Source organism: Mycteria americana, chromosome 9, assembly GCF_035582795.1.
Source record: "Mycteria americana isolate JAX WOST 10 ecotype Jacksonville Zoo and Gardens chromosome 9, USCA_MyAme_1.0, whole genome shotgun sequence".
NCBI lineage: Eukaryota > Metazoa > Chordata > Aves > Ciconiiformes > Ciconiidae > Mycteria > Mycteria americana.
This window is the reverse complement of record NC_134373.1, coordinates 26499002-26525968: the sequence shown is the minus strand read 5'-3', so window position 1 is coordinate 26525968 and position 26967 is coordinate 26499002. Positions and strand designations below refer to the sequence as shown.

At 55.5% G+C, this 26967-nt stretch overlaps 3 protein-coding genes across 5 annotated transcripts in view; 2 read left to right on the top strand and 1 right to left on the bottom strand.

The window, feature by feature from the left end:
* The window catches only part of USP37 (ubiquitin specific peptidase 37), a 36985-nt gene extending 35196 nt beyond the window's left edge, over positions 1–1789 (bottom strand). Inside the window, exons 1-2 of the mRNA XM_075512551.1 lie at positions 1621–1789; positions 491–698 (exon numbers count right to left, since the gene is read on the bottom strand). Of these exons, the coding sequence (XP_075368666.1) occupies positions 491–646 (156 nt within the window). The 5' untranslated portion in view covers positions 647–698; positions 1621–1789. The remainder of the gene's footprint in view (positions 1–490; positions 699–1620) is intronic.
* A 100-nt stretch (positions 1790–1889) lies between these two features.
* CNOT9 (CCR4-NOT transcription complex subunit 9) lies at positions 1890–16270 on the top strand. 3 transcript variants are annotated; one of them, XR_012777224.1, is made up of 9 exons: positions 1890–2057; positions 6433–6612; positions 7712–7827; positions 9134–9243; positions 10018–10127; positions 11082–11180; positions 13763–13854; positions 14201–14283; positions 14563–14703. XR_012777224.1 is itself a non-coding variant. In XM_075512553.1 (9 exons), exons 1-9 carry the CDS (start codon positions 2034–2036, stop codon positions 14569–14571), a joined length of 891 nt encoding a protein of 296 aa, XP_075368668.1. In that variant the 5' UTR covers positions 1890–2033; the 3' UTR covers positions 14572–14706. The 3 variants fall into 3 exon arrangements, 2 of the variants coding, with proteins under 2 accessions (XP_075368668.1, XP_075368667.1); XM_075512553.1 differs by having other exon boundaries at positions 14133–14283; positions 14563–14706; XM_075512552.1 differs by lacking the exon at positions 14201–14283 and having other exon boundaries at positions 1891–2057; positions 14563–16270.
* Positions 16271–17110: 840 nt separating this feature from the next.
* Positions 17111–26841, top strand: PLCD4 (phospholipase C delta 4). The gene is made up of 16 exons (XM_075511287.1): positions 17111–17125; positions 19611–19663; positions 20012–20170; positions 20605–20833; positions 21037–21166; positions 21717–21948; positions 22349–22550; positions 22876–23020; positions 23497–23649; positions 24011–24151; positions 24510–24666; positions 25092–25208; positions 25498–25676; positions 25842–25977; positions 26060–26209; positions 26338–26841. Exons 2-16 carry the CDS (start codon positions 19639–19641, stop codon positions 26442–26444), a joined length of 2262 nt encoding a protein of 753 aa, XP_075367402.1. The 5' UTR covers positions 17111–17125; positions 19611–19638; the 3' UTR covers positions 26445–26841.
* Positions 26842–26967: the final 126 nt, after the last annotated feature.

Below are 26967 nucleotides of genomic sequence, written 5' to 3'. Positions count from 1 at the left end.
TCCCAGTGAGGAAACCACATTGCCTGGCATATTTAAAACCTAAAACTGTAACAACTGCTGTTCAGCAGTCTTGTATAAACAAGCAAAAGGTTACAAGTGTGTTAACACCGTTACTCTTCAGCTGGGAAAACTGCTAGTACAAAGCATTCAGGATCTTCACCTCTAGATTCTGCAAATGTACCAGTAACAGAAACGTTCCAAAAATCCGAACACACGAGCCATGATGCTGTATACTTTGGTAACTTTTCTCTGCTTTTTGTTTCTTTCCATTCAGTGGTATATCGATGCCAACCTTGGTAGATCCTTTAACAATATACGTGAATAATTTACAGGAGAGCTACACAAAGGGATTAGTGTTCAGTAAACAAGGAACAAGAAACAGTGACAGAGGGAAGTTTGCGTGACACTTAATAGCCTTGAAGAAGACAGCTGTTCAGAAAAGAGCACAATCCATGCACTGCTCAAACAAAAGCCTTAATATTTGGTGTACCTGAAATGTCTTTGGAATTCCTCCAACATTGTAGTGAACCACTAGGTTCACTTTGTTGTCCTTCTCCACAATTTCAAAGCTCCCTTCTTTCCATTTTGTAATCCCAGTCTGCATGCTGCGCATCCGGACAGGTCCGTGCACCTTTAGCGGAGCCATGCTTTCTCACGGAGAAGAGCTAACAAGGGTAAGCGTACTCCACCTTAAAAACCTGTTAAAAAGGAGACAGTCGTAACTAGGCAGGCCGAAGAATCTCTACAGAAAAATATAAGCGTGGCTTAAAGTTTCTGCAGAAGTTCGGTAGAACTGTTTTGCCGGTATTTTTAAACACAGCGAAGGAGAGTTAGACACAAGTGAAGGAAACTTAGATTAACAAAATTTCTCCCAGTGTGGGTAGCAATGTGCCGATTCTTCGCTGAAAGGCGAGAAGACCCGATCCAGACACAGAAGTTCTTGCAAATCCTTAAAGCAACTTCAACAGATTTAAGGAAACAAGAAAAAAAAAAAAAAGCGCCTGAGGAAAGTCGGTAAGAGATGGAAACCAAAGTTTCAGAGGAAGCCTAAGAGGGAAAACGAGCTCGTTTCTGACGGGACGTGCGGCACGGTCACCTGCAGGGGCCCGGCGGGGGTCCCCGGGGCGGCGGTGCCCTCCTGCGCTGTCGGCTCCCCCCAGCACTCTGCCCGGGAGAGCCACCGGCCCAGCGGTACGAGAAGCAGCCCCCGCACCGCCGCGGGCTCCCGGTCAGCACGGCGGGGCATATTTTAAACAAAAATTAGAAGAAGTGAATGAAGCGGCCCCTGCGCGCAGCGCGGGAGGCGCCACCGAGGAGAGTCCCCCCGGCAGCCCGTGCTCAGGCGCCGCCGCCGCTCCCAGCCCGGCCCGGCGGCGGCCCCGCTCCCCCGCCGCCGCCGCCCCCGGGCAGGGCCCCGCGGCCCCGCCGCCCGCCCGGACGGGGCGGGGGGCGAGGGCAGCGCCTCCCGCCCCGCCGCTCCATGGCCGCGCCGGGCCGGGCCGCTGTGAGGGAAGGCGCCGCGCGGCGGGGGGGGCACCCGGCCGGGCGCCACGGAGGGGGGGAGGGGGGGCGGGCGGCGGGAGGGGGGAGGAGGAGGAGACGGGGGACGAGCCCCGGTACCTGCGTCCCGGCGCGTCCCCGGCGCCGCTGGGCGGGATGAGGCCCGGGGGGGAGGGGGAAGGGGGGGCGGCGGCGGATGGCGGGAACCGGCCAGCAGCGCGAGACGCCGCGCGACGCACGCGCGCGCGCCCGCTCACGTCAGCGCGGCGGCGCCCTTCCCGGCGCGCCCCGCGCCCGCCCGCCCGTCCGCGCGCATGCGCCCAAGCGGCCCGCTTAGTCCCGGTACTGGCCGCCCCGCCCCGTCGGCGACCGCGCGCATGCGCGTAGCGTTCGCGTCTTCGTCCCGCCCCTGTCCCAGCCTCCCTCGCGGCGGGCGGGCGCGCGGCGGGGTGAGGGGTCGGGGCGGGCCTGAGTCTATGGCGGCGGCGGCCTCCTGAGCCGGGCCCGGCGGCAGTACCGGCACCGCTCCCACCATGCACAGCTTGGCCACGGCCGCGGTGAGGGCGACTCCGTGCTCCGGCGGGGCGGGGCTGGGGACGGGGACGAGACCGGGACCGGGACCGGGACCGGGACCGAGCCGGACCGGACCGGACTCCGTTGCGCAGGCCGCGCGGGGAGCGGGGCCGTGGGGGCATAGCCGCTCGTAGCTGCGAGGGGACGTTTCCCCTGGCCGCCCGCGGCGGGGGCGGGGCCCTAGTGAGCTGCCTCTGGTGGCCGGCTGGGGCGGCGGAGGGGCGGCGGGATCCCTTGGTAGCGGGGAGGCGCCGAGTGAGCGTTTTCTTGCTCCGGCTGCTCCCCTGGGGACTCCTCCATGCCTCCCCGAGGCCGCCCTGCCTTGCTCTGCTGCTCGTGGGGACGGGGTGGTTCGCCTAGGGGCCAGGAGGGCTTCCTTGTGGGGTGCCCCGGCTGTGCATCTCCCGCCCGGTATGTATCACGTAGGGTTTTCCCTCGTTCCTTCTTCTCCCCGCTGCGCCCTCTCCCTGTGCCTGGACGCCTTCTGCACACCCAGCCACCTACTCTGGCCTCTGGGGAGCTCTTTTACTTCTGGCCTTGACTGCAGAGGGAAAGAGAAGATCGCGAGAAGTTCCTCAAGGCGGGAGGAAAGGCAGAGACTGCCTGTTCTTTCTTCCCTTTTCTCCCAATACCTTGCAGTGCTGCCCGTAGTTGGTGCTTGCCCTTCTCACCCTCGGGAAGCTGCTGTGGTGCGATGGGATGCCTGATGTTCAGGCTGGTGGGAGTGGAACCATACCTTGGCCTGGTTGGGTTCAAAAATGGAAGCCGAGTTCGAACGATGTGGTTATTGCATCTTGTCTCCCATCTCAGCGGGTTTCTGTTTTGGTTTTCATTTCTCCAAAGCACGTTCATCACGTGTATAAGAATTCCCAGAGTTGACTGAGTCTCTGGTGTGTATTGGGTTTGGGAGGTGTATTGCAAGACCAGCAGTTAGAGCTGTTTTCAAATGAACTTAGCCCAAGGACCTGCTTGGACTAACAAGCAAGCAAGCATGAGTAAAGTACGTATGAGCAGGAGCTGAGAGAACTTATTAAGTCTTCCCACTTTGTTTAAGTGCTCGTGACTTTATATTGGTTCTTGGAGTGCTGGTAAATACTTCTGATTTAAAGTGACTCTTTCCAGAGCATAGAAGGGTGTGCAAGATCACAGTGAACTGTCTTAATCAGCATTTACATTTTTATAGCCATGTAATTCCTAAGTGGTTGTCGAAATGCGTGAGGGACTGTTGTATCTCCCATTAATCCTCAGTCTGTGTTCTAGTCATCTCTCTATAAAAGGATTTTTTTAAAAGATAATTTTAACAAAATAATCTGTTTCAGGAATGGAAATCAACTTTATTTTGGGACTCATTTAAATGTATATTTAATTTATACATAATTTACGCCACCTGGTAGTTCTGTATTGAAATGTTTCCTACCACAGTCAGTTAGTATGCTTAGACTAAAGGCAACAGGGAAGGGTGTTCGGCTCTGGAGATGTGCTTGAGAGCTGTGGTAAATAACGTTACCTCTTAGTAGGGTCATGAATTGGCTCAAGAATCCCTTTCGGTGTTGTGAACACTGTCGTGAAAAAGCTGTGGTAAGCCAGAGCGTTGGTCTTTATACAGTGCTGCTGGTGGCAGAGCTGACACTTTGATTTCAGACCTGAACATAATGTGCTAGAGGCTCGAGAAGAGGCTAAAACCAATAAATGTAGCTAGCAGTAAGGCATTGAAAGCCCAACTCAAACAAACTAGTTCACTGCTATTGAAGTTCAAAGTTCACGTTCGTATTTTTGAGTTGGTGATCTATCAAAATAGTTTAAAAAGCACATGTATGCGGTTAGTCAGTGTTCTGCTTTGGTTGAGCGGTACTTGTACCAGTGGGCCTAGCAGCAACTGCTCAATTAGGAAGAGAAAGCCAGTTGCCTAAATCCAGTTTGTTATGTGATTTTTGGAGATGTAATTGGGCATGGATGTTTGAGGTAATGCCGTTTCCCTTGAGGAAGGTGTTACAAGATCTTTCACAATGCGAGGTGGCTAGTTTGTGCTGTGTTGAGATACTGTTGGTAACTTTTGCTTTCCCTGTGTGCAAAAGAAAGTCTGCCTGGCAGGGTTCTGTCTTGGAGCTTGCAGGATTTGTGTGTAGCCCTCAGGGTTCCCCAGAATTTTAGGTTTTAGAGGGAGAAGGGGGAACAACAATAAAGTAGGAAATTAGGAAAAAAATATGTCTTTCAATTTAAACTAAAATGAGAGAGCAACTGTAGAGCCTGTGAAAAGCAGTTGGTTCTGGCTAAGACAGATATTGGACATCATAAACTTAATTGCGTGGAAAATCTACTTAGTGTTCTCTAGGGATAACAAGCACATGATTGTGCTTTTAAAGGGTCGATGTATTTAAGCTTACAGGAACTGAAACTTCCAGTGAGTCTACAAAAATAGATGGAAGCTTTAGATAACACAATTATAACAACATTATTGCTACACTGCCTGTCACTCTACCATCCCAAATAAAAACAAATGAGCTCTGTTCATTCTCCCTCTCTTTCTGAGTTCCAGTGTAGGAGTTGCTATTGGAATTGCACTCCCAGCTGTAAGAGCACAGTAAACTTGTCAGGATTACTAATTTAGTGTGAGGTTCTGGAAAGAAAAAATTGAGTAGACGAGAAAAAAGAGCATAGGAGGAAAGATGAACAGCTAAAAAAGTATTTGAGCCCTAGAGTATAGGGATTGATAACAGCACATTGGCTTATATATAGACATTTAAGTTAAATAATATGATGGAAGTGGCTAGGGAAGAGAGAAATCCCACAGCTGGAGAAGAATCTCTTTGGATGTGACTATGGATATAATATGTGGATGAAGGGAGGAGGAAAACCTTTGCAGAAATAAGAGACGGAAAGCTCTGGAGGTGTCTGCCAAAGGTTAAGAAGTCTCCCTTCATCCCTCCTGCAGTTCTGGGAGCCTGCCTCTGGCATATGGTTTCAGGTTTGGTTCGAGTCACTTTCAATTCCTGAACTCCTTTGTATTCTCTTCAGTGCCTCAGTGATGAGCCCCCTAGTAGTAGCATTGCTGTCAGCACGGTACAGGCAGTGCTCACATCTGTTGTGGTAAGCGCATGAAGAGTTTCAGTCTGGGTTTAAAAAAAAAAAAGAAATACAGTCCATTCTTTGCTCCCAGCCATGATTGCCGTACACATGGGGATGCTGAGCTGGTTGCATGCAGGCTGGCTCAGGAGCAGCAGCATGCTAACAGGGCTGTGCTTTACTTGAATAGTAAGCACTGTGGCAGAATGTTTGAATAGATTCTGAACTGGGTTTTGGAAGTGTTCACACAGGGGGTTTTAATGCCTGCGTTTGTCTTCCTCAAAATTTTGGATCCGAATCCCCAAACTGTCTCTTTTGGAAGCCTGCTGAGCATTTGTTTACACCTTGAGCGCTTGCTGTGCCAGTAGAGGCATGAGACAAACTTCCATTGAAAGATTTCCTCTTTGCCCTTTCCACAGAAACTATGCTACAATTCCACATTTCTCTTCCTTTCCTTCCCAGCCCTCCCTCATTTATTTTGGCTTGAAACCTTGTTGGCCTTGATGCTGTTCTTTCCCTGATGTTCCAAGAAAGGCAGAAGAGAAATCCTGCATTTCTCCTGAGTAGTAGAAAATGTGTCTTGACTGTGAATACAGATCTACCCTTCTCTGGGTTTATTTTGAACAGGAATTTTTGCACAAAATCAGTCTTGAAAAATTCCCTTTTAGCTCCATGCATGCAAACGAGATACATGGGATGAATATGAGATGTCTCTAACAGCAGGTGTTACTGGCTCTGGACGGTGTCATGCTGATGTTGGAGTAGTGAGATTTTTTTCTAGTATTTGTATGAATATTTTCTCATGTATGTTGGGTGAATCCCATTGGCAGGCTCCAATGTCATGGATGTTTTTGGAGAGAAAAAGGTGGCATCTGCGTTACTTTGAATTTGTGGAAGCTTGCACTTGAAGCATGAAATGAATGCGTGCTAAATGCAGGTGGAGCAAATAATAGCTGGCTAAAGTATGTGTGACCTCCCCAGGAGCTCTGCTGGCACAGACAGGCAGCAGCATGGCTCTCTTATATTGCTGAATGCAGTCACAAGGTATTACTTGACAAGCAGATTAAGAGACTTGTCCTAACAAGTCAAGCCAGAAAGTAAAACCTTTGCATTTCAGATGGGTGAAATAAGACGACTAATCTAAGGAAGGGATCCATATCCAGAGCGTCTTAATGCAGCTTTAGTTCCTCCTTCCCCCAGTCAGGAGTTTCTTGAGCCCTTTTTCACTTATCTGCCAGGGTTTGGGTGGGAGTTGGGTAAAATGTTTGGACTGAAGTTTTCTTGTCTCCCTCCCAGCCTGTGCCAACAGCACTGGCTCAGGTCGACCGCGAAAAGATCTACCAGTGGATCAATGAGCTATCCAGCCCTGAGACGCGGGAGAATGCGCTGCTGGAGCTGAGCAAGAAGCGTGAGTCTGTGCCTGACCTTGCCCCGATGCTGTGGCACTCGTTTGGCACTATCGCGGCGCTCCTTCAGGTGGGTAGGACTGGCGGCATCTTTATTCCATGGTGCAGCACCAGCACATTGCAGAGCTCGTGCGTCCATGGGGCAGATCTGGGGAGGGGCTGATGGGGTCCCTTATTGCCATTGCTGGGAGTATGATGTGTGTTGGATCATGCAGTGAGCGGAGCAGATGTGGGAAGCCCATTTGCCATTATCATCACTAGCAAGGCGATGTGTGCAGAGACTGCAAGATTTCTAATTAGGCAGCTTACATAGTTGGAAGGGGAACAGGCAAGTTCTTGGGTGGATGAGTTCCCTGTGGATCATGTTCTACTTATTTTCATACAATGTCATAGAGCCACAACAGTCTTACTCCTTTTGATTTGTTTTGCATGAGCTTGAGCACTTCCTGGTCAGAAGGTTGCCCTTGCGGGGAGCCTGCTGGAAGGGCAGCGTGGGAATGCTGCTCACTGCTCCAGAGATCCTTGCAAGGGAATGTACCTGCATTTCATGTGAAACCAAGCAGCTCAGCTTATCTCTGGGCAAACTACTCTACAGCTGATGACTGGCTATCTCTCAATGCCGAATCTTGCCATTTCTTTCAAAGAAGGAAAGAAAAGAGTGCAGGGCTGGCAATGTCAAACTGTTCTCGGAGTGGCCCTGAAACAAGTGAAGAAAATTAGAAGGGAGCTATAGTTGGAAGCAGGCAGATTTCTGAATCAAATTTCTCGCCCTCAGCTGCTTCCCTTGCGTTGAGTTAGAAGAGTACCAGCAGCTACAGTATGAATAGAGTGGGTGTGCTCTGCCTCTAGGCACAGGAACAACACTCCTCTTCCATCTGGAAGTTCAAAACAAACCAGTCCCTACACTAGTAAAGAGCCAGGAAATCAAATGAACCCTTTTTTACTGAAATTAAGGTTTGAATGCATTCCTGTGACTCCTTGTCAAATTGACTCTGACCCAGCTCTGCCCTTGCCTGGGCAGCGTGGTGGCTGCCATGTAACTTCAAAGTGATGCTTGGTGAAAGCAGACTGTAATCTCCTGTCACCGTAGTTCTTTGCTGGGAAAATGCTTTGGTGCAGCTTTCTGATGTTTTTCTCCTCTAACTTTTCTTCATCTTTTAATTTTTTAGGAAATTGTAAATATTTATCCATCAATCAACCCTCCGACTTTGACAGCCCATCAGTCCAACAGAGTCTGCAATGCTTTAGCTCTACTACAGTGTGTCGCATCGCATCCAGAAACAAGGTAGGTGTATCCAAGTGCATGAGTTTTCTGAGGTGTTGATGTTGACAGCTCAGCCTGTCTATTTGACTCCAGAGCACGTGAGCGCCTTTCTTCTTTTTTACTAAGAGATGTGGAACAGAGGACAGAGCTGAAAGATAGGCAGCTGCCTGCTGCTTTCACTTGTTTGCACCGATTATCAGGATGACATCTTTATGGTGGTCCTAAATGCATTGCGTTCTCTGGATCATCCTGAGATCCTGCAAATTCCCAAAACATTGGGTTGTGGCAGCTCCTGGGAGCTCAGCCAGAGATAAGGGTGCCTTTGTGTTGAGTGCTGTGTGCAGGATCCTTGTTTTAATGAGCTTACAGTTATTTCGACCAGTTGTCCAAAGGGTGGAATGAGCAGGACTGTCCTTCCCAGGGACCGTGTGTGCCAAGGGAGCAATAGCAGAGCCATGTCTGGAGTCCTCAGCCAGTGCCTGACTTCAGGTTTTCTCAATCTGTGTCCAGCCCATGTCAGCAGGGGAAAATAAGATGTTGGTTCAGCCAAAATCAGTAGCTAAAACTTAAAAGAAAACTACCCAGAGATCCATGATCTCATGCTTCTGTTCCTGCTGAGAAGAAAGTGCTGCATAGATTAAGTTGTTTTTCAGCTGCTGCAAAGTAGTGTTAAACAGCAACCCTCCATTAAATGATATCCAAAGAAATAAGGTAGTTTTACACCACACACCTTTCCATTTACAGTTTGAAAGCTGAAAACAGGGGAAGAATGTTGGTTGATTGTGCAAGAGAGCTTCCCTCTGCTAGCAGAGCAATCTCCAGGTTTCTCCCTGCAGTCTGTATTTTTCACCATTGCCAGAAGGCAGTGTGAGGACTCTTGGGGAAAGGTGGCTGTGCACATTTAAACTGTGGTAATGCCTAGAGATTTGCCAGTCTGGATTTCTGTCTCGCAGAGGCTTTGCACATGCATTGTGGCTGACTGTCACTGCCCATGGGAGCCTGCAAGGTGGAATGCAACAGTGAATGTACAAAGCAGAGGGTCTGGGTGGCAGGAAGAGGTAATAAAAGCAACAGGATGTGCTCTGTTCCTGGTCAGCTGGAAGCAGCGATGCAGGTAACTGACGGTTTAGGTGTTAGGTTTTGTGCTGCGCCCAGTGCAGAATTTACTTCATACCTTTCCATCAGAGAATGAACTGTTACCCTCTTTTGAGGAGCAGCAGCAGTGGTGTCTGTCAGGAATAGTCTGAGGCTCTGCATGGTAATGCTAGATTGTGTGCTTGCTTTGTTTTCCTTGTCTCTCACATTGGGTGTTCTCGCTTTCCTACAGGTCAGCTTTTCTGGCAGCTCATATCCCTCTCTTCCTGTACCCCTTCTTGCACACAGTTAGCAAGACACGTCCGTTTGAGTACCTGCGGCTCACGAGCCTCGGAGTGATTGGTAAGCAGCCAGACTAATGCTGGAGCACTGGTTTCTTATCAAGTTGGATGCAGTTCATGTTGTGGGTATAGAGACCTGCATGACTAAAATCACAGGTCTCTCTTTATTGGGATCTTCTGAGTCCTATAGTATTAACAGGAGGAGCTGCTCCTTTTCCATCGGTTGTGGAGCTGGGTTCCTCTTAGTGTGTAGGAACTGGACTTTTCACTAATAAGAAAACACTGAAGTCTGGGTGCATTGCCAAAAATATGTTTCCTGTGAGTACAAGTGCGTGCAGGCTTGTTGTGCCTTCACCCTCAGCCCAGCCAGCTAGACACTGGGATGGGTGGGTGCAGACTGGGCTTTCTTTGGGTTTTTGTCATTGATTGACTTGAGTGTATTTGCCCCATCTTCCCCTTATCCTTTTTTTTTTCTTCTTTCTGCCCAAAACATTTCTCTCTCAATGCATAAAGTAAGAGGGTCTTAAAATGCATTTCTTCTCAGAGGTTGCTGTGGGTGGCATGATCCTCTTTGTGTTACCACTGGGGAAGAGCCAAGAATGCATCCCCTTTCTGAAAAACAAACAACCCCCAAACCCAGCCGGATTACTTTTATGCTGCCAAAATGATTTCTTCTCCAGCCATGTGCTGCAACATATTTAGGATGACAGTTGCTCTGCCTGCCGTTCAGACTTAATGATTCCTGGGGAGGACACAGTACAGGCCCTCTTGGAAAGGTGAGATTTTTTTAAACAATTTATCATTTATTGATTTCCGGTTTTGTTTTTCCTTCAAGGGGCCTTGGTGAAAACTGATGAACAAGAAGTGATAAATTTCTTGTTGACGACAGAAATTATCCCCCTGTGCTTACGCATTATGGAGTCTGGCAGCGAACTCTCCAAAACGGTACCTACTCTTTTTGTCTTAATTAAGACTTGTTTATCTCTGACTGACCAGGCAGCCAGTAACCTGCAGAGTTGACTTGTCTCCTGTTGCAAATGCTGGGGCAACTCGGGGTGGAGTTTTTACCTCCTCAAAAACCAAACCAACCAAAACCACCAAACTAAGCTGGAGTTCCTGAGCTTGGTGGTTTTGCTGGGAAAGATCTTCCTGCTCTCAACACCTGTTTCCTCCTTTGCAGCCCTGCAGAGTAACTTTCAGGACTGAGCTGGATCAACTTTCCTTGGCCTGAGAGAACAAATGCTGTGGCTACGCAGTGCAGAGGTTGGGTGGCAGCTCTTAGTGGTGGTTGTGGGAATGTTCACAGCACTGGACCAGTTTGTTGTCTCCTCTGATCAGGGGCCCCTTTCCCCCATGAGCTCAGATCTGTGGTCAAACTGGTCTGATGACCCAGGTAGGCTGGCCACAGGTTTTAGTCTGTATGTGCTTCTCTGGTGAAGCCTGCTGACATAGCTGGCTGAGGTTCTTCTAGGAAGTCACATCTTACGGTGAATCGGTAATGCTCAAGATGAAAACTGAATCAGTTTGCTGTCTAGATGGCAGGGCCAAGGGACAGATCCTTCTCCTGCCGCTTGCTCTGTGATCAGAGTAGAGTGGCCGTAATCCTGAGGCTGTCCTGAGCGGCTTGGCAGTAGTTGCTGTCTTATGCAACCTGCATCCAGTCCTCTGGTACACACTGCTTTGTGTCCATCTCTTTTCTTTAGCCAGAGATGCCAAGCATTGTGTAATGTCCTGCATTTTCTTTTGGCTTTAAACTTCCACTGAGTAAAGCATTTGCTGCCTGTTGAAAGGCCTTTCAGCTCTGGGACTGCCTTGAAAAGAACACAGCACAAAGGCTGTCCCTTTTCATGATAGATAAGTTGTTTATGTGCTTTCTTTTCTGCTTTCTCCCCATTCTAGGTTGCTACGTTTATTCTTCAGAAGATCCTCCTGGATGACACAGGGCTGGCATATATTTGTCAGACTTACGAGCGGTTTTCCCATGTTGCCATGATACTGGTAAGACTATTTGTTTCCTCTCTTTAAAAAAAAGAAAAAATTATGCTCTAGCAGCCAGCTTCTTCAGTGGCTACTTTACTGTTCTCTGGCTGGAGCATGGGATGAGGGAAGCAAATAGTTCTTGGGCTTATTGCTTGCGACACTGTAGCTCTCGGTTTCCACATGTTTCCTTTGTATATATCTGTGGTTTGCGTGTCAAGAGGACACATATTAGTTGTAAGATACTAAGTCCCCAAGATAAACATCTCCAGAGAAGAAAAAGAGTTTTCAGGGTTGTTCGTTGGATGTGAATTGATTTAATTCTATGTAAGAATGATCACACGGCTCAGGCCATGGATCCATTTCCCATCTCTGCCTCCCACAACAGGTTGAAAGAGCAGCAGGTTGAACGAAGGAGTAAGAGCAGGGCAAGCATTTGTGATACTTGCCCTCGTAACAGTCTCGCACCTGCCAGCAATTTTCAGCTTTGGATTTCTGGGGCCAGTTGTGGGTTTTCTGTGCAGTAACCCCCAGTGTTTGGCCTATCCTCCCCTTGAAGCCATGGAAACTTTTGCATCCACAGTGTCCTTTATCAAGGAGTTTCACGAGTTTCCCATTCGCTTCCTGGAAGGCCAACCTCCTTTTTTTCCTCTTTGAACCTGGCTCGTACTAGCCGACTCTAATTCTTGTGTTGGAACACGGAGACAGCAGACAATTTTTGTCCGTTCCCTGTCGCCTGTGAAGGAGAAGTTTGGGTACTTGTAATTTGCTCATCCCAGGAGGGAAACCCCAGGTTCTCTTTAATCTAGCAGAGAGTTGGACCACTAAGCAGTCCTGGGGAGGTAAAAAGCAAATATAGGTGAGACAAGCTTTCCCCAAGCTGCTGGGAGAATCCTTTTGAACTCGAGCTTTATTATCTTTGAGCTTGCCTAGGGGAGTACGTGTCTGCCCTGGCATAGCTATTGTCCTGCTTTGATGGTTGGTTGGTTGTTTGCTTTTTAAAGAGCAGTCTCAGGAGAAGAAAATGCAGCATTAAGTTAAGCGCTTTGCAGTGTTGGTTCTGTGGCTAAATGTTGATGCTTTCACTGGGAATGTTTATTTGTCTGTTTTCCCAAATGTAAAGAAAATGTTACCTCCTAATTCACCCACAAACAGCAAAATATGAACGATTGTGAGCTGATGTCCATAATATCCAATGTGACATGATTTTTGCATTCACGAAAAGGATCGGCTTTGATGAAAGTACTTCTGGCTTGGGGAAAAAGTGAAGGATGCAGTTAGAAGCCCTGGGGTAGGGGAGAGAAGGAGACCGAGGAAGAATCCATGGCTGGGAAGGGTACGAGCACGGAAGGATGTGGGCGTGTAAAGCTGTGTTAGCATGGAAGAAATCCTAGCTGTGGTATAATCCCACTATTGGGTGAAGCACTGACATGATTAATATCCCATAGCGCTATGGAGAAAGATGAAAATGTTCATAGTCGTTTCTGTTCTGTATTTCAAAAATCGGGATAGTGTACTCCTGTCTCATGAAGGTGATTATTTACTTCCTTGTCTGCTGATAACTGAGTAAGATGTTATGCAAGTATTAGATGTTTTTAAAAGAGCAAGTTAGTATTTCCCATCCAGGAGCTGTCTGAGGAGCTCTCTGACTTGTTCTTTATTTCAAAGAAATATTGGTATCCTGGGGAATTGCTGAGAACAGGAAGCTTGCAAAAGGGCAGATGAGGGGGACCTGCTAACTGCCTGAATATCCAAATACAGGTGAATTTGGCTAATGAGGAAAATGGTTAGTGCTAGCCAATGTAGTTCTACAGGAAAAAGAACAACTTGTTGGGCAGATCTGATTGACTCCTAACTATGAGGAAGCAGACTGTTAAACCCTTCAAAGCAGGCGTGTGAAGGCATCCACACTGTTCACCAGGCTGGGTGCATTCAAAGGTGCAACCATGTGCAAAGTCCTACATAGTGTGAGAAATGGAGGCTGGGCCAGGGAGACCTGCCCTGGTCTTGCATCCCAGTAATGGTTTGATGAGGGATGTAGCAGAGAGAAAATACAACTCTTGGGTGCGTGATAAGACCAGATGTGGATCTTACTATGTGTGGTTTGGGTGAGCCCAGTCCTTTGGCATGGCTTCCTGGGCTATTGTTAATGTTTTAAAAGGGTGTTGAAATTAAGGCAGCGCAGATGAGGAAAGGAGTGTTGCAGAGCTTGGCAACACACCTCATGGGGTGACTCAGCCTGAGCTTATCAAAGCGTTCGGAATACATTCACCTTCCTCCACGAGGGGGAAACCCCAGGTTCTCTTTAATCTAGCAGAAAGTTGGACCACTAAGCAGTCCTGGGGAGGTAAAAACCAAATAGAGATGAGACAAGCTTTCCCTGAGCTGCTGGGAGAATCCTTTCCAAGCCATGGCTAGCTGCTCTTCTCAAAGGCATCTTGGCAAGCCCTGCGCCGGCCTGCATGCAGAGGTATCTAGATGAAAGGTAATGTGCTGTGACGTGTGGGAAGTCAGAGTGATTTAATGGTCTTTCCTAGTCTCTGCTGGTTGTGAAGCTGTTCTTACAAAGACTTTAACTGGTGGCACTGGCCTCTGTCAAACAGGGTAAAATGGTCCTGCAGCTCTCCAAGGAGCCATCGGCACGGCTACTGAAACATGTCGTCCGCTGCTACCTTCGCCTTTCCGATAACCCCAGGTAAACATTTTAGGAGTTTGGGCAGGGGCTTCTCCCGCTCCCTTGGAAGTGGCAGTTCTTCTCCACAGTACCCACTCAGGGAGAGCCGAGGTTCCTTCTCTGTCCTTATGTCATCCTTTGCTCAGTGTGGAAAATGGGTGGGTTTTCTGGTTGGTTTGGTTTATTTATTGCTAGTCCCAGGAGCTTTTATGGTACATGGGAGAAACAGTGACTGGGGTTTGTGCAGATTCAAGCTGCGCGGGTTACGACTGCCTGAGCTCAAATGTAGCTTGAACTAGGTACGAGGGAGGGACTGAGGTGGAAGGTACGCTATGCTCTCCCTCTTCTGCATCATGTGGGCTGTTAGCAGTAGAAGCCAATAGAAGAAATTCAGCTGAAGGAATACAAACTGATTTCATGCTGATCAGCAGCTCTGCCCAAAGCCGCTGGGTATGTATTTGTTGTCTCAGCCTCTCCTGGCATTGCATTGCTCTTGACTGACAGGTGTCAGGGCACAGGGGTTGGCTCGGTGGGGTCTAGCGTGAGGGATGGGAGCCGTGCTGGCTGGCTGAGTGCCACGTGCTGCGGTGCTGCTGCTTGGTGCTTTCCTCGGCTGGCCCTGCCAGGGAGACCCCCAGGCAAAGGAGCGTCGTGACCCCAGTGGGGTTTGCTCCCCTCTTGCCCCTGTGAGTTTATTTGTTGGGCCCCGTTTCTTGTCTCTTGATGTAGGGCACGTGAAGCTCTCAGGCAGTGCCTTCCTGACCAACTGAAGGACACCACCTTTGCCCAGGTCCTGAAGGATGACACCACCACAAAGCGCTGGCTGGCTCAGCTCGTCAAGAACCTGCAAGAGGGTCAAGTCACTGACCCACGGGGCATCCCTCTTCCTCCGCAATGACTGCTGGGGGAGGTGGGGGACTGGGGAAGAAACAGCTCAGGTTTACAAAGAACCAGGAACAGGTGACCTCTTCCGCAACAAACTGGGCACGCCAGCTGGCTGCCGGCCTGCCGGACCATCCCACCCAGCCAAAGGGCTGCTCTGTAGCAGCGCAGCATGCCTCCGGGGATTGCGACACCAGCAAATGCTGATACTACAGCTTCAAAAAAAAAAAAAATCAATAAAAACAATCTGTAAAGATCCCCGTCTCTCCAGGAGGCTTGGCTGGCATCTCTCCACCCACCGCCAGGCAGGGGGTAGTGCAGATGTCCGCTCTTCCAGCTAGCCTCTGCTCAAGCGGTGTGACAGGGGTGTGTGCACACCATGTCCCTCCAGTTCCTTGTCACTTCTTGTTTACACGTCTGTTTAGATGAGCGAGCTGAATAAAAGCCGATCCAGTTGTTTTATTCCCTCTTAAGACTGCTACTCAGCTGCAGGTAGCCCAGGGACAGCTTTCTTCCCTGCCAGCACATCCTTGCTCCTGGCTCTGCATCCAGCTGGCGCATCGAGCTTCTCTCCTTCTTCCCTTTGGCACGGAGGCAGTGGCTGGAGCTGGGCCACTGCGGTGCTTGCCCCGAGAGGAGGGGTGGATTACTTGCGATGAACCCACGTGTCATAAGCTTGCTTCCCAGGGCTCTGGGGGAGGAGAAGACAGCAGGACTGTGGCTCTTGTGCTGTAAATAGTGTGCTCCTGCAGCTAGCCACCAGCCAGGGGCTGATGTGTGCTGGCCTCCCATCTAGCCCAGCTCTTGCCCAGAGGGGCTTCTGGCTGGCTTGTCAAACGGAGCTCAGCGTTAGGAAACCTGCCTTGTGGTGGTCAGCAGGCCACCGACCGATGATCCCCTGCTGTGGGACAGCTGGGAGCGACATTCTGCGGGCTCCAGGTATGCCGGCTTCTGCGCCCGCCGCTGCCTGCCGGGCATCTCTCAGTCCTGGCCCCCCTCCCTTTCCCCCCCCCTCCAGCTCATCTCCGCCAGCCGGCTGCATCCATTTCAGCTTTCAAACCTGCCTTGGCGTTTGCCTCTGCCCCACCGCAATTAAACTGGACCAGCAGCCGCTTACCTGCCTTCCCTGCGCCGGGGGATTAGTGCGGCTGTGGTGGGCTCTCGGAAGCAGCCGAGGAGCTCCTGGGCTCTGCTGCAGCGGAGATTGCGCTTGGCTGCAGGCAAGCCTGGGCAGCTACTCGATTTCTCCCCCCTCCTCGAGTAGTCCATTTTGCTGATCATCTGCGGTGTCGTGCCAACAGTGTCTTAAATCCCATCTCGTTTCCCTTCCCTCCTCCCCTCGCAGCCTTGCGTAACAAGGGCAGAGCATGGCCTCTTCCTTGCCCCCGGGGTCCTGTTTTATAACCATTGCCTTCTTTTCCCTCCATCCTGACCTTGACAGGGTGTGAAAATGCTTCTGTTTGGTTTGGGGTTTTTTTTTTTGGGGGGGGGGGGGGTGTTGGGTTGGGTTGGTTTGGTTTTTTTTTGTAAGTTTGGATTAATAAATAATAAAACCTCAGCCAGCACAGATTGCTCCCGATCTGGTTTCTGGGGGAGGGCAAGTGGCAAGACGGGGATTTATTGCAGATGGGAGGAAGGGGGGTTGGTGCCAGCTTGGGGAGGTGAGCTGGGGAGTGTGTGGCCTTTCCCGGTGGGAGCTGGCCCCATCCCTGCAGCACCCCATCGCTCCCAGAGCAGTAACGCGGAGGGGTTTTGCTTTGCAGGAAGGCAGCGAGCGCTCTCCCCGGCGGGCTCCGAATGGAGCCCGCCGGGGAGAGCGCTCGTTGCCTTCCTGCAGCGTGTTTGCAAGCCCTGCCACGCTCGCCCCGGGTCCAGGAGATGAGAGCATCGTCCACCTCAAGTTTGGTCCCTGCCCTGCAGCCCTCGCACCCAACTCGGCCTGCCCCACGGGTGCCCCAGCTTGGATCCCCGTGCGGGTTTTGCTACGGGATGCTCCAGCCACACGTCCTTGCATCTCTTCCCCCAACCGGAGGGTCCTGGGAAGGGGACAAGGGACACACTGGGGACCCTCTGTGCCCCGTTGGGCTGTGCAAGCGGGTCTGGGGAGGGACAGGCGGTGCTGGGAGGTGGGAATGGGGACTCGGCCCCAAGCGGGGGGCACTGTGGGGTGCTCCCGGCCCTGCCACCGCCTTCACCCACCCCCCCCCCCGCCTCGGGAACGGCGTGACCTTAATCCGAGGCGACCTTGAGAGGCGGTGGCTGCGGGGGCCGGGGGCGTCCCGCGGGGGCGGGCTCGCCGCCCTGCCGCTGCCGAGGGGCGGGCAGCCCGGGCAGCCCCGGCCCCGTGCGGCCGCAGGCGGCGGAGCATCGGCGGAGCGGAGCGGCGGGGTACGGCGGCACCGGAGAGCGGGTACGGGACTGGGCGCCGGGTCCTCCGCGGAGGAAACGGGCGTCCTGCGGGGGAGGGGGGGAAGTCCCGGGGCTGGGACTCCCGGGCTCGGGCAGCGCCGTCCCAGAGGCGGCTGCACGGGTGGGGCGGCGTGGGGTGGGGAGAGAGGTGCCGGCGGTTTCGTTTCCTCTGCTTTAAGGTGTCACTTGTCCCCCGAACCCCGCACCCCAGGGTTGTGCTGCCCCATCCCGGAGTCCCTTGTCTGACCCCCCCCGACCCCTCTGACCCCGTCGGCTGCCGGCTGGTCCCCCTGCGTGGGTCGGGCTCTGCAGCGTGTCCCGGGGCAGGTGGGAAGGCTGTGTGGGGCAGTGGGGCTGCGCAGAGCCCGGGGACACGGGCAGCGTGTGTGCACACCGGGACAGCAGGAGGGTGGGGGGGTGTCCAGGGGGAGGCATCCCTCCCTGCTTCGGCACAGCCACCCCCACGGTGGCATTTAATTCTGCCGAGGGACTCCACGCTGGAACTGCTGGGGAGCACTCACACCCACTGACCCTCCAGCTCCACTTGGGGACTGTCACCTCCAGGAGAGAAGCTGCGGTGGCTCAGCGTGTGCTGGGGGGAGCTGGGGCTGTCCCTGGCAGGAGGCAGCAGCCCTGCGGGAAGCCCTTGGGTTGGGTTTCTCCAGCCCCTGGCTACTGTCACGCTCCCCTCGACGCTGTAACTTAGACGGGGGCAAGGAGGGCTGCACGGGGCTGGGCTGCACTGGGCTCAGGGCATCGCTCGTGTGCTGGAGAGAGACGAACAGCCGTGTCCTTGTGTCCATGCTCACAGGATCTTCCCTGCGCTGGAAGGGATCATCTCTTCTTTGCTGCGTGCACGGGGAAGGCACAGCTCCATGGCTGGGGCAGGGCTGGGCACGCTTGGGCCATGCCGGGAGCCCGTAAGGGCTGGCGCTGGGGAACATCAGTTTAGCTCCAAAATCTCAGCGCGGTTATTGGCCTGGGGGCTGCAAGCAGCTCCCTTGCACGCTGCCTCCTTGCACACATGCGTGGCAGGGTGCAGAGAGGACAGACACTATGGTGGTACCAAGCCCATCCCTGTCCCAGGCCAGCATCTCTCTCTGCTCCTCCAGCCTTGGTGCCTCTCCTTCCACGCTGGCTTCCCAAAAAAGTCCCCATCTCTGTCCCCTCACCTGCTGCAGCACAGGGGACATGGGGCAGGTGGGCACCTGGAGCTGTGACCCTGCAAAGCGGCTGCGCCAGGCTGGGTGCTGCCAGGAGGCAGGAGCGTGCAGGCACTGCAGCGAGTCCTTGCGGTCTGAGCCCCGCAAGAAGGGCTGGTGCTGGGAATGTGCAGCCCTGGCTCTGGGCACTGCTGGGAGGCAGCTGGGATGGCACCCCAGCTGCTCCGTGTCTCCAGCAACACGTGAGGTCCCCAAGAGTGTGGACAGGCAGTCCCCGCTTGCCCTGGGGACAGCCGAATGGCCACTGCCAGCCCCATGCCTGGCGTGTCCCCCAGGAGCGGGGCCACGGCCCCAGCCAGTGCTGTGCTGGGGATCTGCCCTGCCCGTCCCCACACCGAGCAGGGGACGGCTGTCGTCCAGCCCCTGAGCCTGCGAGGGTCTGGCAGCCGGGCTTGGCAGCTGCCTGCACGCTGACAGCACCGGCTATTCCCAGCCCTGCACTGCCGGTGCTTGTGCTGAGTCAGGGGCCTGGGGCATGGCTGCCACCCCTGCACCCCGGCACAGAGCCCTTCACCCCCAGGGACCCCCGGGTCCCCTCCTGCACCCAAATCCCAGCCCACTGGCTGCGGCATCTGCTCCTCGAGGGCCCAGCTCCAACAGCTGTGTGACAGGCACATCCAGCGATTTGTCAGTCTAATTAAAGCCTTAACAGTCTAATCAAAGCCTTATTGTCAGTCCAGTTGTATTTATAGTCCCACTTGTCACAGTGCGCTCCCCATACGGCTGCCAGTGCGGTCGTGGCCCCAGGGTGCTGACATTCCCCAGGGAGAAGGGACTGGGGGAGCTGCGGGTCCTTGCTCTTACAGCAAGTAAGGCTCTCCCTTACTTCCAAATTTGCTGGTTGGGGCCATTTCCCGGGCAGTGGGGGCTTGTTCTTGGCTCTCCCGGGCACCCCCAGGGCAGTTTTTCCTGGCTCCCAGGGCTGCTTCTCCCCTGGGAGCAGTGATGTGGGAGCACCAGAGCTCCAGTACCTGCCGGGCTGTGGGGCGGCCACACTTGCAAGTTTTTCTGTTTTCTTCCGACACCTTTCGAGCTCCGGCTTCCTGGTAATGCAAATTAATATTTCATGAGCACGGCGGGGTCCACTCAACACTTACGGAAAGCAATGACCTAGCAGGAGACAGGCGCAGGTGCACTCGCACACGGGCAGGGACACACGCACCTTGCACACACGTGGGCACGGCTGGAGCCCACCCGGCGGGACCTGGGCACGGGGGGGTCCAGCCCCGCTCCCCCCAGCTGCCCTCTCTCTTCCCTCCCCAGCAGCCACCAGCACGGAGGAGGCAGAGCCATGGCATCGCTGCTGTGCAACGCCCGTGAGTGCCCCGGCGGAGGGGAGGTGCGGGGCAGGGCACCGGGCCATCCGGATTTGTGCCGGGGCAAATCTGGCCCATGGGTTGAGCTTGCCTTGCTACACTCAGGAGCATCCCTACCCCACCGTGGCTGTTGGGATCGGGCTTGGCAGCGCCGAGGGCAGGTGGGAAGGGTTGATAGGAAATTACCTTCTGCCCCTCTTGTGGCGAAGGGAGTTTGTTTGGAGTCTGTCCCTCCTCCATCCCAAATCAAGGGGCCACGTGGGGTCCCAGGGGAGGGAGGGAGCAAGGTAGCAGGGCGCAGTGCCCGGATACCCCCACCCCCAGTGATGCAGCCCACGCTGCCCCCAGGCATCCAGCTCACAGACACGCTGGAGCAGATGCAGCAAGGGACGCTGATGCGCAAAGTCAAGTCCAAGAGCTGGAAGAAGCAGCGTTATTTCAAGCTGCAGGATGACTGCATGACCATCTGGTACCAGTCCAAGAGGACAGGCAAAACTGAGTCCGCCTGTGAGTACTGGCTGCTGTGTGTTGTCCATGGGGCCATCAGTAGGGTTCAGAGTGAACAGGAGTGTGACTGTATGGCGATTCTTGGAGCCATGCTTGCAAAGGGTGCTGGGGCATTCAAGAGAGGCTCTGTGTGTGTGTGTGTGTGTGTGTGTGTGTGTGGTCTTCTCACCCACACCTCTCCATGAGTCATCCTGCCCCCAGCAGCACCCATGGGTCACAAGGGCCGGGTAGAAATTGCAGCTGATAAAAGTGAAAGCTCTGGCATGCCAGTGGAGGAGTAGGCAGACAAACAGAGGCACAGATGGATGAGTAGCTCAGTGGGTGGGTGGATGTATGGATGGATGCATGGATGGATGGATGGATGTCTGTGGGCAGTGCCCCCTGCCCTGCGGTCCTTGTCCCCCATAAACAGGTCTCCCCTCCCTCTGCCCCAGTCTCCATCAGCGATGTGGAGACGGTGCGGGAAGGGCACCAGTCGGAGGTGCTGCAGAGCCTGGCCGAGGAGTTCCCTCCCGAGCGCTGCTTCACCATTGTCTTCTATGGCCGCCGGGGCAACCTGGACCTCATTGCTGGCTCGGCAGAAGAGGCGCAGTGCTGGATCCAGGGCCTGCGCCAGCTCATCGAGGTGGCCACCACCATGGACCAAAGGGAGAAGATAGACCAATATCCTTCCTGCGGGCACCACTCTGCCCTCCACACCCAGTCCTTCCCCCATCTCCTGCCTTGCCCCAGCGTGTGCTTAGCTCTTCTGGGTCTCACCATCTGCATCAGAGATGCAGCCCTGAGGGAGAGCCCACAGCTGCTCCCCAGCTCCATCTCTCTTAGCCAAGGTCCTTTCCCTTAACATCTGCCCTGGTTTCTCGCACGTGGATTCGTGACTGGTTTCAGAAAGCTGACAAGAATAAGGATGGGCGCATGAACTTCAAGGAGGTGCAGCGTCTCCTCAAGATGATGAACGTGGACATGAACGAGGATCATGCCCTGCGGCTTTTCCAGGTAAGCACCACACGTGAGGGCCTGGAGGGGCTGGAACAAGCTGCACAATAGCCCCCTACAGAAGGATGTGGTCACTTTCTTCTGTCTGTCCGTCCATCCACCCATCCACCCATTTATTTGTTCACCCAACTACCTATTTACCCAGACAAACATCCATTTGTTCATTTATCTGTCAACCCAACCAGTCAAGGCAGCTGTTCCTCCCTCCCATTCATTTGTCCACCCAGCTGCTTATGTCTACCCAGCTAACCAGACATTTATTTATTCATCAAGCCAACCAGCCAGCCAGCTGTCCATCTGTCCATCCATCCATCCATCTATCCATGTAACCATCCACCTGTTTGCCCATCTCTCCATCCATGGACCTATCCACCTATCAGCCCTCCATCTGCCAATACACCCATCCATCCATTCATGCGTCGATCAATGCCTACCGCTGCTGGAGTCTCTGTGCCCTCCGTTGGGGGTGGGCGACTCCCCCCACAGCCCCACGGGGTGGCCAGGACACCCCATTTTGCCCCAGCTGGGTGCTGAGTGAGCTTACTTGCAGGCTGCCGACAAGTCGGAGTCGGGGACGCTGGAAGGGGAGGAGTTCGTGCTCTTCTACAAGGCCCTCACGCAGCGTGAGGAGGTGCTGAGCCTCTTCCAGGACTTCTCCGAGGATGGGAAGAAGCTGACGCTGCTGGAGCTGGTGGATTTCCTGCGGCAGGAGCAACTGGAGGACGAAGGCACAGAGGAGCTGGCCATGGAGCTCATCGACAAGTACGAACCGTCGGAGACAGGTGAGAGCCAGCCTGGACATTGGTTGTGCTCTGCACGGGGGGAAGGAGGGGGCTGAGACCCACAGCCTGGGGCACCCCCAGCCCCATCCTGCTGTGGGTGGGCACAGGGGGAAGGCTCACCATGGTGTGATCTGGGTGCAGTTCCCCTTTTTTTTGGTCCGTTTCTGGACCATTTTGGTGCAGAAGGTTGACCAGCCACGGGGTGCAAGCTCTGGCTTTGGGGTCCGCTGCCCACCTTCCCACGGCTGCTGCCCTGGGGCACCTCTCCCTGTGCCCCAGCCTCTGGCAGCAGCCGTGCCCACCAGGCTGGGGATGCCAGGAGCTGCTAGCAGCCCCGTTTGTCCTGATCCTGTCCCCTCCGGGTCCCCGGCTGTCGCTGAGCCTCTCCCTCCGCCTGCAGCCCGGGCTCGCCATGTGCTGAGCGCCGATGGGTTCCTCATGTACCTCTGCTCCCCGGAGGGCTCCATCTTCAACCCCCGGCACCGGGCGCTGTGGCAGGACATGAGCCAGCCACTCTGCCACTACTTCATCTCCTCCTCCCACAACACCTACCTGATAGAGGACCAGATCCGGGGCCAGAGCAGCATCGAGGGCTACATCAGGTAAAGGGGCTGCTCCCTCCTGGCTGCCCCCCAGCACCCTCCTGCCGTCCCCCGGGCAGCTCCATGGGGCAAAGCCACCAAGAGGAGAAGCTCCTTTGCCCCCTCCTGGTCCAGCACCCCTGCGGCCATGCCATGCGGTGCCCAGCAAGAGGGTCCATTTTGGGGATGCTCAGCCCAGCTCTTCCTGCCCTGCATGCAGCAGCATCTCCACCCTTGGCAGTTGTCCCCTGGTCCCTGCAGGGGTGGCACCCACAGCCAGAGGGGAGGGCAGGGGGCTGGTGTCCTGGCTGGGTGCAGGGTCCCAGGGGTGACCACCTGACCGCAGGGCTCTGAAACGGGGCTGCCGGTGCCTGGAGGTGGATTGCTGGGACGGGCCGAACGGGGAGCCCATGGTGTACCATGGCCACACCTTCACCTCCAAGATCCCCTTCCGGGAGGTGGTGAGCACCCTCGGGAAGTATGCCTTCAAGGTAGGGCACCCTTCCCCGGGTGCTGGGTGTGGTGGGTGGCCCTTGGCAGGTGGGGGGGGGACGTGGCTGCGAGTCGGGGCAGTGATGGGTCTCTGGAGGGGGAGCGGTGCGGGGGCTCACGTGCCTGGTGCTGCAGCAGGACTGACCCCACGCGGGCGAGGAGAGTGGCTGTGTCCCTTCCTGCGGGACAGCACTGGGGCGTCTGACCCACAGCCCTGTGCCGTGCCGTGCCAGGGGATGGGGGATCATGCAGACATGGTCTGCTAGGGGTGCAGGGGTGAGATGGAGCCTGGGGGACGCGGGGGTGAGATGGGAAATGGGGGATGCTGGTGGGTTGGAGGGGTATGAAGGTCTCAGGGGGATACAAGGACACACAAGGGGCTCCATCCTGACGCTGACCATGCCTGGGCAAAGCCCTTGTGAGAGCTCCTCAACCTCACCGAGGCTGATCTCCAGCCGTGCACGTTGCTCCCCAGACCTCAGACTACCCAGTGATCCTGTCCCTGGAGAACCACTGCAGCATGGAGCAGCAGGAGGTCCTGGCCCAGCAGCTCAAGGCCATCCTGGGGGAACAGCTCCTCACTGCCACCACTGATGGGCGCGTCCCCACCCAGCTTCCGTCCCCGGAGGTAGGGACAGAGCGTGGCCATGCTGGGCATCACTGTCCCACCTGGGAGTGGGGTGAGGAGGTGGCGCTGCTGTCCTGAGGAAAGACCACTCCTGTCCCAGTGTTGTCCTGCTCCACTGGAGCACTCAGGGACCCTGGGGACACTGTGTCCTCACATTCACAGGGGCCCCAAAGCTGTCCCCAGGGTTGTCTCCCCATGCCCTGCAGAGCCAGAGGGACAGCAAGGTAGAGCCCTCCTACCCCATCCCCTCCTCGGTGCTGCAGGAGCCGGTGGTGCTGGCTCCCAGCAGTGCGGGGTCCCGGGGGACAGCAGGTCCCATGGAGGAGATGGGCACCCCAGAGTGCCATCCACAACCCCGCAGGAGCTGAAGCACAAGATCCTGCTGAAGGGGAAGAAGATCGGGCGGCTGGAGGACACGCTGGATGGGCCAGGGGATGAGGCCCCCGACGTGTCTGACGATGACAACGGGGCAGAGGCAGAGGAGGAGAGGCGGAGGGTGAAGGTGGGTGGCCCAGCCTGGGGACCAGCTGGGAGCTCTGAGCGCCCGGACACAGCTACGGGTCGTGGTGACATCCCAAGCAGAGACTGCAGGGACATCACCAGGGAGGGGAAACAGCCCTTTCTGCCCCTGGCCATGCCAGCCTCCTCTCTGCACAGTGTCCCTGTGGTGGCTGGCACTGTGCTGGGGGTCCCCTGCCTGCTCCGTTCCTGGCAGGAGGGCTGCCTGTGGTGGGCATGCTGCCACCCCCAGCACCCCCGGGCTGTTCTCAGCTGCCCCGGGCTCTGCAGCCCCTGTCCTGGGTGAGGGCTGGGGCACGGTGCACCCATCGGGGGGGACCTGACACAGCTCTGCCTGGCAGAAAGGCAAGGAGAGCCTGGCGCAGGCGTTGTCCGACTGCATCGTCTACTGCAAGAACGTGTCCTTCCGGGGCTTCCAGGAGGCTCGCAGCCATTCCCGGCCCTCCGAGATCTCCTCCCTAGCCGAGGCCAAGGCCAGGAAGCTCATCCGGGATGCAGGTGAGGCAGAGGGGCAGCGGCATGCAGGGAGCGGGCCAGGGTGGAGGGGGAAGGCGGCTTCCTCGGGCGTAGGGCTAGAGCCTCCAGACACTTGGGTTCCCTCCCTGTCTGGGAGAAAGAGGGTCCAGTGGGGCTGCACCCTGGATTTTGGCTCTGGTGGGCGAGGGGGGTTATCGGCTTAGAAAGTGAAGCAGGATGCCTGGGTTCCTGGGAGGGGAGAGGGATGAGAATTGGTGGGTGAGTGGATGGATGGATGGATTAGAGGATGGGTGAATGTTTGGATGGGTAGATGAGTGGGTGAGTTGGTGGGTGGTTGGATGGATAGGTGGGTGGATGGAAGGATTAATGGGTGAACAGCACGTGGTGTGGGTGGCTGTGCAGGCCAGCAAATGACCCCATGGGTGGCCCTCACGCTCCATCTCTAGGGAATGAGTTTGTCCGCCACAACGCCTGGCAGCTGACACGCATCTACCCTAGCGGGATGCGGACCGATTCCTCCAACTACAGCCCCCAGGAGATGTGGAACGTGGGGTGCCAGATTGGTATGGCTGGGGGGGCGTCAGGGCTGTGGGCTGGGGAGATGCCCCGGGTCCTGTGCCAAATGGCACCATCAACACCCGTGTTGGTGCCAGCTACAACCCCGGCTGGTGCCAGGTCTGGCTGCAGGCTCTTGCCCTGCATTGGGGAGCCCAGGGGTACCCAGGTATCGGTGCCTTTGTCCCCGTGTGTGGCCTCACATCTCTCTGGCCACAGGGACAGGCTGGTTCTCACCTCCAAGCAGGGCACAGTCTCCAAACTGCCCTGAATCCTTTCCCTACCGCCTTCCCCCAGTGGCCCTGAACTTCCAGACGGCCGGCACGGAGATGGACCTGTGCGATGGGCTCTTCAGCCAGAACGGCCGCTGCGGCTACGTGCTCAAACCACCCTTCATGAGGGACGAGGAGACTCTCTTCAACCCCAGTGACCCCGGCAGCAGGGAGGGCCCTGGCCCCATCACCCTGACGATCCAGGTACAGGGCTGAGGAGAGACCCTGGGGAGCCATGACAGTGTCCTGGGAGTCTGTCGGTCCCAGCCGGGTGGGGACACTGCCGGGCAGCGTGCCAGAGCCGAGCAGCCTCCCAGCAGGTTGGCTCAGCTGGTCCCCGGCTCATGGGGTCACTGCCCCTTCCCGCAGGTGATCAGCGGGCAGCAGCTGCCCAAAGTGGCCAACAGCAAGGACGGAGCCATCATCGACCCACTGGTGCGTGTGGAGATCCACGGGGTCCCCGCGGACCAGGCACGCCAGGAGACCAAGTACATCGAGAACAACGGTGAGCCCCACGGACCCCGCTGCGCCCCGGGGGCCCGTCCCTGCCCTCCCTCGCCCTCCCAGCGCCCGCTCTCCCTTCCCAGGATTTAACCCCCGCTGGGATGAGACGCTCCAGTTCCAGCTCCACGTGCCCGAGCTGGCCCTCGTCCGCTTCGTGGTGGAGGATTATGACAAGACCTCCAGGAACGACTTTGTGGGCCAGTTCACCTTAGCATTTGCCAACATCAAACCCGGTGAGCGGCTGCTGCCCCGTGGTGGTGGTGGGCCAGGGCAGCCCCGCAGGGGTGGCTGGGCTCAGCTGGGGGCTAGAAAGCAGGGTGAGGGGCAGCCATCAGCCAGAGCTTCACTGTCCCCACTGCAGGCTACCGCCACATCCATCTCCTCTCCAAGGACGGCACCAGCATCCCACCCTCTTCGCTCTTCGTCCACATCCGCATCAGCGAGCCGCCTGACCCCGAACAGGACTGAGCCCGTGGGGCAAGCAGGACCCGGATGGAAGCCATAGAGCCAGCCCCAAGGGGCTGGGGCTGCAAAGCCAACCGCATCACCCTCTTGTTGAGCTGTTTGTGTCATCCCTGTGTCGTCGTCACTGCTGTGCCCCTGTTTACAGTGGCCTCCAGGGGCTGGGTAAAGGCACTGACCCCCCCTTCCCAGGTTTGGGACGCTGCCTCCCATGCACAAGTGTGTGGTCTGCACCGGTGCAGCCCCCTGTGCCCCCCACCCTGGCCCACGGGCACGGCTTGGCCACGAGGTGGAGGAAAGATGGTGCCCAGCACCCGGCTCTGCCGCAGGGGCTGGTCCCCCCCAGCCAGGGGAGCAAGGCTGGAGCTGAGCAAACCCCAGGGCTGGGCAGAACTGGGAGAGGAGTCGGTCCTCACTGCCCCTGACCCTGCAGGGCCCCATCACAGCCTCCAGCTCCTACAGCCCCCAGGGCTGCTCCTGGCCAGCGCCCGTTACTAACCCTTGCCCTGTCCTTTCTCTGTAAGCAACT

Coding starts and splice junctions, on each gene's coding strand:
- CNOT9 (XM_075512552.1), top strand. CDS start 2,034: ATGCACAGCTTGGCCACGGCCGCG. Junction 11,181..13,762: donor CCCATGTTGCCATGATACTG/GTAAGACTATTT, acceptor TCTGTCAAACAG/GGTAAAATGGTCCTGCAGCT. Junction 13,855..14,562: donor CGCCTTTCCGATAACCCCAG/GTAAACATTTTA, acceptor CTCTTGATGTAG/GGCACGTGAAGCTCTCAGGC.
- PLCD4 (XM_075511287.1), top strand. CDS start 19,639: ATGGCATCGCTGCTGTGCAACGCCC. Junction 25,677..25,841: donor CCATCACCCTGACGATCCAG/GTACAGGGCTGA, acceptor CCCTTCCCGCAG/GTGATCAGCGGGCAGCAGCT. Junction 25,978..26,059: donor CAAGTACATCGAGAACAACG/GTGAGCCCCACG, acceptor CTCCCTTCCCAG/GATTTAACCCCCGCTGGGAT.